General features: G+C 31.7%; 1 protein-coding gene across 3 annotated transcripts; it reads right to left on the reverse strand.

Moving 5' to 3' along the window:
• Nucleotides 1-9,437: 9,437 nt before the first annotated feature.
• Nucleotides 9,438-10,977, reverse strand: LOC105788242 (uncharacterized). 3 transcript variants are annotated; one of them, XM_012615035.2, is made up of 4 exons: nt 10,793-10,977; nt 10,525-10,571; nt 10,305-10,366; nt 9,438-9,792 (listed from the first exon to the last, which is right to left on the reverse strand). In XM_012615035.2, the coding sequence occupies exons 1-4, from the start codon at nt 10,921-10,923 to the stop codon at nt 9,781-9,783; spliced, it is 252 nt and encodes an 83-aa protein (XP_012470489.1). In that variant the 5' UTR covers nt 10,924-10,977; the 3' UTR covers nt 9,438-9,780. The 3 variants fall into 3 exon arrangements, with proteins under 3 accessions (XP_012470489.1, XP_012470488.1, XP_012470490.1); XM_012615034.2 differs by having other exon boundaries at nt 10,490-10,571; XM_012615036.2 differs by lacking the exon at nt 10,305-10,366 and having other exon boundaries at nt 10,490-10,571.
• Nucleotides 10,978-11,701: the final 724 nt, after the last annotated feature.

An 11,701-nucleotide genomic window follows, 5' to 3' on the forward strand; every position in this document is an offset into this window, starting at 1 on the left:
TAATACATAATAATTTTAGAATAATAATACACAATGATTTGAAAATATGAATACAAAATACATGATGAAATAAAATCTAATGCATAATAGGTTTAAAATAATAATATGTAGTAAACTTAAAATATAGTACATAATAATATTAGACGATAAATATTATGTATAATAACTTTAAAGTAATATGGAGTATAAATATTAAAAAATATATTAGATTTAAAATTACCTATATTTAAATAATAATGGGATAACGAATACTTAAAAAATATAAGACAACTTAATAAGGGTCGAATTTTAACTCAAAGTAGAATTAAAGGTAACAAATGGAAATAAACCAAAATGCAGGGGCTGCAACGAGATACACGAATAACAGGGGGACCAAACGAGAAATATTCCCGTCCCTCAAAACGTGGCACTTCGTTGTGGATCAAATCGAAACAAAAATGTAAGAAAAGATTAAATTTAAAAGGAAATAAAATAAAAATGGTATCGAATTGAAATACTGTACAAGGTGGAGGGGTCATGGTTGCAAATAACCCTCCCTCTACCAAAACGCGCGGATCTAGCCGCGGTTGGATCGGGTCATCGGGCATGGACGCTAAACGGCGTCGTTTGGGCGCTAGGAACCCTAGCTCAAAACGGCGCCGTATGATGCCATTATTTAAACTAAACTTCCTAAAAAAACATTTGTAACTTATGTTTTTAAAAAATATGTTGCTCCTCTGCTAGGGTTTTGAAACCCATTGATAAGAGTCACAAAGGCCCAACCCAAGTCCAAGAACGTGATGGGCTCAAATTACCACAAGACCCAATAACGAGATCAAAGGGCCCGACAAATGCTTCCAAACTAAATGAGACCATTCAGGAGTTCGTTAGCAAGGCCTTAGATGCGTACACAAAAGAACGAGAAAATCAAGAAACCGAATCTTGGCCCAATTTTGCTGTTTGGAGCGATTTCAAGAATCAAGAAAATCAAGATTTCAAATCTTGGAAATCTTGGTCCAAGAAAGCGAATCTTGCAGCCAAAGTGCATTGGATCTCCGTCACGAGCATCAACGACTCAATTTCAGTAAAAGATGGATCACAAGCCCAAGTTCTTGAAGGCAAGGCCCAATAAGAATATTCCAAGCCCAATCAAGAAATATACCCATATTTAGTTGAAAATCAGGCCAAATTGTCAAAGGGCCCAATTTGTAAACATTTTAATTGTTAATTTAAATTTTAAGCTTTAGGAATGTTACATGTTAAAATTCGGCCCAAAACAGTCCATTTAAGTGCAAGGCATAATTTGCCTATTATTTTTATTAATTAGGTTTAATTTTTAAGTTTTCTAATAAGATTAGGATTAGTCTAAGGCCTATTTAAAGGCATGGCCGGCCACCCTTGTATTCACTTCTCAAATATACTAAAAATTTCAAATTTGTTTAATTGCAGAATTCTCCTTGAGTTTTTCTCCAAGAATTCTCTCTTAAGTTTTCTTTAGAAGTTGTTTTAACAATATTTTGATTGTGGGAGCCATCTTCAGCTTTCTTCTTGCCATTGATATTCCTTTGGAGGGGAGATTAGAGCCGTTTGAAGTAATAATACATAATAATTTTAGAATAATAATACACAATGATTTCGAAAATATGAATACAAAATACATGATGAAATAAAAACTAATGCATAATAGGTTTAAAATAATAATATGTAGTAAACTTAAAATATAGTACATAATAATATTATACGATAGATATTATGTATAATAACTTTAAAGTAATATGGAGTATAAATATTAAAAAATATATTAGATTTAAAATTACCTATATTTAAATAATAATGGGATAACAAATACTTAAAAAATATAAGACAACTTAATAAGGGTCGAATTTTAACTCAAAGTAGAATTAAATGTAACAAATGGAAATAAACCAAAATGCGGGGGCTGCAACGAGATACACGAATAACAGGGGGACCAAACGAGAAATGTTCCCGTCCCTCAAAACGTGGCACTTCGTTGTGGATCAAATCGAAACAAAAATGTAAGAAAAGATTAAATTTAAAAGGAAATAAAATAAAAAAGGTATCGAATTGAAATACTGTACAAGGTGGAGGGGTCATGGTTGCAAATAACCCTCCCTCTACCAAAACGTGCGGATCTAGCCGCGGTTGGATCGGGTCATCGGGCATGGACGCTAAACGGCGTCGTTTGGGCGCTAGGAACCCTAGCTCAAAACGGCGCCGTATGATGCCATTATTTAAACTAAACTTCCTAAAAAAACATTTGTAACTTATGTTTTTAAAAAATATGCTGCTCCTCTGCTAGGGTTTTGAAACCCATTGATACGAGTCACAAAGGCCCAACCCAAGTCCAAGAACGTGATGGGCTCAAATTACCACAAGACCCAATAACGAGATCAAAGGCCCGACAAATGCTTCCAAACTAAATGAGACCATTCAGGAGTTCGTTAGCAAGGCCTTAGATGCGTACACAAAAGAACGAGAAAATCAAGAAACCGAATCTTGGCCCAATTTTGCTGTTTGGAGCGATTTCAAGAATCAAGAAATCAAGATTTCAAATCTTGGAAATCTTGGTCCAAGAAAGCGAATCTTGCAGCCAAAGTGCATTGGATCTCCGTCACGAGCATCAACGACTCAATTTCAGTAAAAGATGGATCACAAGCCCAAGTTCTTGAAGGCAAGGCTCAATAAGAATATTCCAAGCCCAATCAAGAAATATACCTATATTTAGTTGAAAATCAGGCCAAATTGTCAAAGGGCCCAATTTGTAAACATTTTAATTGTTAATTTAAATTTTAAGCTTTAGGAATGTTACATGTTAAAATTCGGCCCAAAACAGTCCATTTAAGTGCATGGCGTAATTTGCCTATTATTTTTATTAATTAGGTTTAATTTTTAAGTTTTCTAAGAAGATTAGGATTAGTCTAAGGCCTATTTAAAGGCATGGCCGGCCACCCTTGTATTCACTTCTCAAATATACTAAAAATTTCAGATTTGTTTAAGTGCAGGATTCTCCTTGAGTTTTTCTCCAAGAATTCTCTCTTAAGTTTTCTTTAGAAGTTGTTTTAACAATATTTTGATTGTGGGAGCCATCTTTAGCTTTCTTCTTGCCATTGATATTCCTTTGGAGGGGAGATTAGAGCCGTTTGAAGGGAGTTGTGATATCTTTCGGGATTTCAAGGCTTCTTGGGACTTATCTTTTAATTTCTTGCTGTCAATTTTTTTCTTTTAAATTCTGCTTGTGTCGATTTTATTTAATCACTTTGTTTGCTGTTCTTGTTGCGTTTCAGGCGTTCTAAAGTACTCCAAATTTGATTTGCCCTCTTCTTTACTAAAGATCGGATTGCCCCTTTTGTTCTTGGCTGCAAAATTCGTTCAAAATCCCTAAATTCCTTATTCTTGCCGATTTCTTCTTTTCAGATTTGGGTTGTTTTGATTGCTGAAATTTTGGGGAAATTTAACTTGCTGTTTGTGTCTTTCTTTTCAGATTCGGCAGATTGGAGTATTCTTCGGGGTTCAATTACATGTTCTTGATTCCCCAAGAACCTTTATTAACACTTATTCCTATTCTCAATTTGATTCTTTGCTGGTTTGGGGATTTTTATTCTAGATCTGGAAATTCAAAGTTCTAATCTTTTAATTTCTGTTTCGTTTTAGATCTGTTCATTTAGAGCCTCGTAGGAGTTTTCTCGTGACTTGGCAACTCGATCTTGGTCCACGCGCAACCCTCTATCACCCATCCTCGTGCCGCCGAGGGTCCGCTACTCCTTCGCCATAGCTCCGCCACAGACGGCGATTTGAGCCGACGAGGAGTCCACAGACCGCCAGGTAAGTTTCTCCTTTAACTCCCTCTTTTTTTTATTTTGCACACAAATAATAAGATAAGAAAAATACAAAGAAATGAGAAAGAAGAAAAATCTGTAATCACCTTTCAGAATTTTTTTGGTTTTTTTTAATTTCTTTCTGAATATATTTTGGTTTTTCGTGTACAATATCCGTGTAAAGAAAAGAAGAAGAAGCCCCCTCCACAGTACAGAAAAATGGGGTTTTATAGCCCCCCGAAAATACAAAATATAACAAAAAGAAAATAATCAAAATCCTCTCTGCTATTTTTGTTTTTTTGTTCCTTTTTGCGTTTGATGCTGCGTTGCCCATTTTGTTTGTTGCAGGTACGGCTGTACGGAGGCGCGGTGACGTGGAGCGGCTCGGAGGCGTGGCTCGTTGGGCACGTGAGGGCAACGGCGGCTGAAGGCTTAGGGTTTTGGTCTCTAGGGTTTGCTGCTGATTTCCTCTGTTTTGGGCTGCGGGTATTTGGGCTTGGTTTTGGGTTTAGGCTAGTTGGGTTTCTGTAACTTGGGTTGGGGATATTGGTTGATTCAGATTTAGGGTCTGTTTGGTTTGGGCCACATTAAACCCTGTGTAAAAGGACTATTTTTTTGGATTTTTAATTTTGGTTTTATATTTATTATTTATTAATTTCTGATTTGGGCTGGGCAAATTTGGGCCATTACAGGGTTAAGGCCCACACTGCTACTGAATTGGGCTAAGGTCCTCATTGTACTGTCACTGAATAAGGCCTAGGCCCAGACTGCTACTATATGTTGTTTACTGTTTGATTGATAGGGGATTACACACTAAGTTTCGTAAACTCACCCTCTCCTATTAACTATGCAGGTAATCCTCAGACATAGACGATTCGGTGCTGCGAGGGACTTGGAGGAGGCCACACTACTGCTGCTGTTACATTTTGTTTTATTTTACTTTAAATTATAAGTTGGGTTTTGTTTTGTAATAAGACCTTTAATTTGGTTTTAAACTTTAATTGGGCTTTGCTTACATATTTTATATTGCTAGTTAGGTGAAAACGAATTTCCAAAATAATTACGGTTTTCAAAGACACGAACTTTAAACATTAGAGTTTTCAAATGCTTCCGCGTTTTAAATCAACTTAATATAATAATAGCAGTTAATAAGGCAAACATTTGGTTAAGTATTCTGTTAAACATTACTAAAGAGGTTTCCAAACTTAAGAAACGAGTCTTATCAACAAGTCTAAATTTTGAGAGACACTTCAATGTGACATACCAGATACGACCATAACATCTAGGCCGGGTTTGGGGTGTTACATCGACGATTGTACAATTGTTTACTTCCACAATTTCCTCATTTATTTTCCTTACATTAATTCAATAATATGCATACATTTTATATCAATAGCAAATTTAACATTACTTAATTTAAATAGAAATTAGCAATAAAATTAAGTTCGAGTCCATGAACTTACCTGTGAGGTGACAACCGGTATACAACGACGCCTAATCAACCACTTTTCCTTTTTCGCGTTTAACAATTGAACCGCTCGTTTCTTGTTCTAGATATAATAATACAACTTAATTAATTTAATTGGTCATATTAAAATATTAAAAAGAGAATAACCTAATACAATTCACTATTTAATGGCATTTTGCAAAACTAACCCAAGCTATTGCATTTATACAATTTAATCCAAATTCCTTAACCTTCACAATACCTAGAATTTGAGCTAAAAGAGTTTGTGCTAAATTCCTACTAATTTTTAGCTGTCCTTAAATAACCAAATGTTTACTAACAACTCATACATTTCATGATTATCACAATTTAATCCTTAGCCACATAACCAAATAATTTACGTGGCCATTCAATTAAAGCACATCATTCAACTTATAAACTCTTCTATTAACAACAAAAGCATTCAAGCATCATTCATGGTACATCCAAAAACTCTTAACAATGCCACAAAAATTTACATATGGTTTGCATAGATTAAGCTTCTGGAATCATGAAAACATAAAATTTACCGAAAATGTTGGTTGATTTCCTTTACATGCAACCTTTTAACCCTTCAAAATGATGAACTCCCAAAGCTGAAATTTATTTTCTTTTTCTTCTTACTTTTCGTGAAAACCAAAGAAAGAAGAAGATGATAGTGGTTTTTCTCTACTCTTTTGTTTTCTATTCTTTTTCTTTTTCTTTTATTTTCACATGTTTTACTAAGAAAATAATTATTATAATAAAGCTATCATCTTATAAATGATGAAACTCATACTTTTCCACTATCAATAGTTATCCTATTACAATTAGTAATGATATCACCTATATATATATATATATATATATATTAGTCTCATACACATCCACTAACTCCATTTGACTAGAATAAAATGGACCATTTAATCAAATAGTCCTTGCAACTATTTCTTTCCCATAATTAATTTAATCCTTAATAATTAAATTATTAAATTAATATTCAATTAATTTCTAAAGTAACTCCCAAAGTTATAATATTAATATTTTTAAACTCGATACTCAAAGGCGGGTCCTAGAAGTATATTTCCCGACATCCCTTACTTATGGGATGTTACAAAAATAATATCTATTTAATTTTTTTTACTGGAAAGAGATGATTAATAAATTAATAGACTTATTATTAAACTAATCATCCACCACCTCTTCTTGTTCTTTGTCTTCAGATTCTTCATCTCCAAAATATTCATCATCATCGCTGATGTTCTCATCATCGAATCACCATAGCAAAAGGAAAAAGTCTCAAAATAAAATTAAAAGGGCTTCTTTAAAAAAAAAAGCAAACATATACATATATTCAGTATTCATATTCTTCTACCTGCTTAAGTATGGATCTCGAAAATTATAAGGGACCATAATAACTTCATCAAGCCTATAGCTAGTAGATTATACAATGTTATATTAATGTTTTAAAAGCATAATGCAAGATTGGATATGTATATGATATACCTATTAATGTTTGTTGTCCTTTCCTATGATATCGCCTCCACGGTATTTAAATTTAACTTATCTTTTAAGAATACAATGTATTTTATTACCATATCTAACATTTGTTAGTTATATAAGTACCGATTCTATGAATTAGATGTTGGAATATTTTCAAATATTTATAATGTTCCAATAATTATAAATGAAAGGGTGCAATGTGTTTTGGTTATTGATCAAGAGTTATATCACTTGATTTTTGACAAAGAATTATAACTATACAAGTAAAATTATTTGAATAGTTATGAGATATTAATTGAATAATTATATTTATTTTAAAGAGTGATTATTCAGGAAAAGACACATATTGAAAGTTATTTCTCTATGAAGAGACATAAGAATTCCTATAAATAGGATTGAGATTTCATTTGGAAAACCTACCAAAAATTCATAAAAGTCTCTCTATCCTTCCTTCATCTTATACTATTATTAGATTGTTCTATAAAGAATTACTACAGAAATTCTTTGTAGAAATTGATTTTATTGTTATACTCTACTCAGTGCTTAGTGAACTATTTTTGTTAGTGCAAAACGCAAATAGTCATTGAGCTTTATTGTATCCTCGATGTTCAATTGCTGAAAATTCATTTGCACACCGAGTATAGGTAGGGACGAATATAACATTAAAGATAGTGGTTTAATATAATCCTTCGAGAATTGTCCTATTGCTTTGTATTTCTTTTCGAGTTGTTGCTCATGTTCTGTTCGTGAGCTCGAGATTTTTCATACCAAAGTTTTGCACTAACATAAGATAATACACACCACCTTAGATTTAAAAAATATCTAATCTTAATTAAATTTTATGCAGTTCTTAATATTGCACAGTGCTCATGTTACCTACCCTTTTCTCAAATCTTGCTTGGGGCCCTCAATTTTTTTTATTCTTTTTAAGAAATTTGAATAATTGAAAAGAGTATAGTATTAACGGGTGTTTGCTGTCTAGCATTTACTAGTTTTCTGAATACTGATTGTCTGAATTAGATGATACACATCACCCTATATTTTCAAATAAAAACTTATTTTCATTAAATTTTATGTTGTTCTTAATATTGCATGTGCTTTGAAAAGATCTATCTTATAATTTATTTAATTTATTGGATTCAAATATAAATTATTGTCTTCATTAATTAGTATATAGTTCTTTAATGTTACACGTATTTGTAAAAATCGATTATATAATTGGTTTAATTTCTACGGTTTAAATACAAACCATATTCTTCATTTATTCTTATGCAACTCTTAATATTACATGTGTTTTGTAAATATTGATATTATAATTTATTTAATTTATGGGATTCAAATATAAATTATTGCCGTCATTTAATCATATGTTGTTCTTAATATTATAGGTGTTTGTGAAGACCGACCGTATAATTGACTTGATTTTTAGAGTTTAAAGCATAAGCCATCATCTTCATTTATTCTTATGCGTTCTTAATATTACATGTGTTTTAGGATATGAATATTATAGTTTATTTATTTTATGGGATTCAAATAAAATTGTTGCGGTCATTCATTCATACATAGTACTTAAAATTACACATGTTCATGCAAACCAATTGCAACATTTATATAATTTATAGGGTTTAAATACAAATTATTTATTATTACTGTTCAGAGGATTACGTGTAAAATTCATAAAATGAGTAATATATAATTTGGCACTTAAGTTTGACTTGTTTTTTTTAATGTGAAACTTGTGTCTTTTTTATTTTTTCAATATGAAACTTATATTTGACAAAAGTTAGCTATGTTTTCCTTTCTTAGTGTTTTAATCTCTTTCGATTTTTTTTAATCAAGCAGATTTCTTATCCAAAGATTTATGAAGTTGGAGAAGGCAATCTTCATTTCGTATTCATCATCATTGTCCCTTTCAATTCTTTTGTAATCAAGCAAGTTTCAGTCTATTTTTTTTCACCGTTAAACAATTTATGTGGGTTGTAAATTGAATTTTCAAAGCCTTTTTTTCATACATATATATATTTTTGTCCCTTTTTTCTTACTGATTTGCAGGAAGGTCTGCTTCTCGCTCAGCCCCTTGTCCTGCTCTGCATTCAATCTCCAGCTTCATTTGACAAATTGTTTTGGTAGAATGGTGGTTGTAAATTTTGGGTAGAAAGTTTGATGTTATCTTTCAAAGGCCACTATATGAATGAAATAAAAGTTGATGGTATCTGGAAACAACAATAATAGCAAAACAATTTACTTAAAGAAAAAGCACAATTGGTCGAAGAGAAAGAGTTTCAAAGAAATTGCTCTTTAATCTTTACGTGATAAAGAGCAAAACAATTTACTTAGAAAAAAGCTGGAATTGATCGTTCTTCTCGGCTTGAGGCATGGTGGTGATGGTCTCAATTCTTTGGATTGTTCAGCTCCATTTCTATTTATTGCTTTGTTTTTCTCTATATGCGGGGTGATTTGTTGTTTGTGGTTCCTTTGTACCCTGTTTTGTACCATTGATATGTGGTCTATTTTTCATTAATGAATTCTAAATTATTGGCTGAGCAAATATATATATATATATTATAATTAAGAAAGATGAATTAGTTTATTTTCTTGTTAGATTCATACCATGTTTTTGAAATGTGGCTTAAAAAAACATTGGAAATATTGACTTGATGAACGACTTTTTATTCATAAATAATAGTCTCTTACAAAAAAGACTTTAAGACGCAGAAACAAAGCAAAACAAAGACAAAATGATGAAAACCAATCACAGCCGACATACAAAAGACTTTAGACTCAGAAAGAAAGCAAAACAAAGACAAAATTATCTGAAACACTTAACCAAACGCAAACATTAATTAACCCCAAACAAAAGGATTGAAAAGAAACAACATGTTTTGCCTTATTCTATTGCTAGAACTATTATAGCAGAACATCAATGTGCTCTTCGGGTCCATCTTCCAAATCACCCATCATGCTCCACAAGTTGTTATCTTTTATGGGTTTAACAAGTTATGAGTTAACCTGTTTCAATCGTTGGCAAACATGCATCACCAGTTAATATCAATCAATTACAGTATCAAATGAAAGCAAATATATATCAAAAGGTAACGGCTGGATCTCTCTAGTGTAGATAGTACAAGTACTATAAAGAGGGTTAGGGTTAAAGGACTGACAAATTTTCTTCTTCAGCTTTTCATTTTCTTGACCAATTAGAAAGTTTTCAAGTTGAAGCTCCTCAGATAAACGAAAAGGATTTTCGGTTAAAACTTTTTTTTTTTTTTTGCCAACAGAACATTTGGATACAAATATATTACCTGCAACTCACTGTTGAGAAGTGTAACAAGTAGGCAAAAATAAAGACCCAAAAGGAAAAGGAAACAAATATATAGTTAGAACTTGAAAATAAATTAAGAGTTACAATCACGATTCAAATTTAAGTACTCACTCGGTGAATCGGATGATAATATGTTATTGAAAATTTTAATCTTTATATAAAGGGTAAATAGTAGTTTTGGTTGGGTTGCAAGATAAACCTGGTCAACATATTGTCTAGTTCCCCAAATACAAAGACCCAAAATTCCAGCTGCATGATCTTCTGTTTCGTGTAAATGGCATCATGCAAAATCATAATTAAAATAATATCTATTTTTTTTAAAAAAAATTATAGGAAAGAGATGATAATTGAATTGATAGACTTGTTATTAAACAAATCATCCACCAGCTCTTCTTGTTTTTTGTCTTCAGAGTCTTCACCTCCAAAATATTCATCAGTTTCATATTCACCATCACTATCATCATTGCTGTTCTCATCATAGGACCACCACAACAAAAGAAAAAAAAAAATCAAAGCAGAACTAAAAAGAGCTTCTTTAAAAATAAAACCAAATATACAAGTGTATAACTTCATCAGGCCAACAGCCGAGAGTTTACACAACGTTATATTAATGTTTTTGAAAGCATAAATACAATGTTATATGAAGAAAAAAAAAAGGATATGTATATGTATATGTATATGATATACCTATTGACGGGGAATCGGGGTTGTGGAAGGAGCACATTAAGGTTAGGCCTAGGCGTGTGGTTTGAATTTGAGCGTTGCTGCTGCTCTTGAGGAGAATTCTTCTCCTTGCTATTGGCTGGTAACTCACTCATGGATGAAAAACAAGAGAAGAGAGAGAGGCTGAGGCTTGTGTGAGTAGTGGAGTGAAGCATATTGGGAGAAAAACCTTGCTTTTATAGAAGAAATGAAACATCAGGTCTTGTTAGGTGTTTGCTATGTATGGCCAGTTTCACATGTTACCTGCCCTTTTTTCATATTTTGCTTGGGTACACTCAATTATTTTATTCTTTTGAAGTATTTGGATAATGGATAAGATTATAGTATTAACGGACATTTGTTATCTCTTTTAATAATACAGTCTTCATTATTTGAATTAAATATATCTTTTTGAAAGTATAATGTGTTTTACTACTGTATCTAACGTTTGTTGGTTATATAAGTTTTGATTGTATTAATTTTATACAGTCTGAGTGACTTAGGTGATACACGTCACCTTATATTTTCAAATAAGAAATCGATCTTCATTAAATCTTTTATTATGCGGTTCTTAATATCGCATGTGTTTAAAAGAACAATCTTATAATTTATTTAATTTATGGGATTCAAATTTAAATTATTGTGTTCATTCATTCATACACAATTTTTACGTTACACATACTTGTGAAGATTGATTAGATAATTGATTTGATTTTTAGTGTTAAAATACAAACCATAGGCTTTATTTATTTTTATGCGTTCTTAATATTACACGTGTATTGCGAAGATAGATATTATAATTTATTTAATTTATGAGATTCAAATATAAATTATTATCGTCATGTATTCATATGTAGTTAGCAATATTACTCGTGTTTGTGAAGATCCATCGTA

Source organism: Gossypium raimondii, chromosome 2 (assembly GCF_025698545.1).
Source record: "Gossypium raimondii isolate GPD5lz chromosome 2, ASM2569854v1, whole genome shotgun sequence".
In the NCBI taxonomy this organism is placed as follows: domain Eukaryota; kingdom Viridiplantae; phylum Streptophyta; class Magnoliopsida; order Malvales; family Malvaceae; genus Gossypium; species Gossypium raimondii.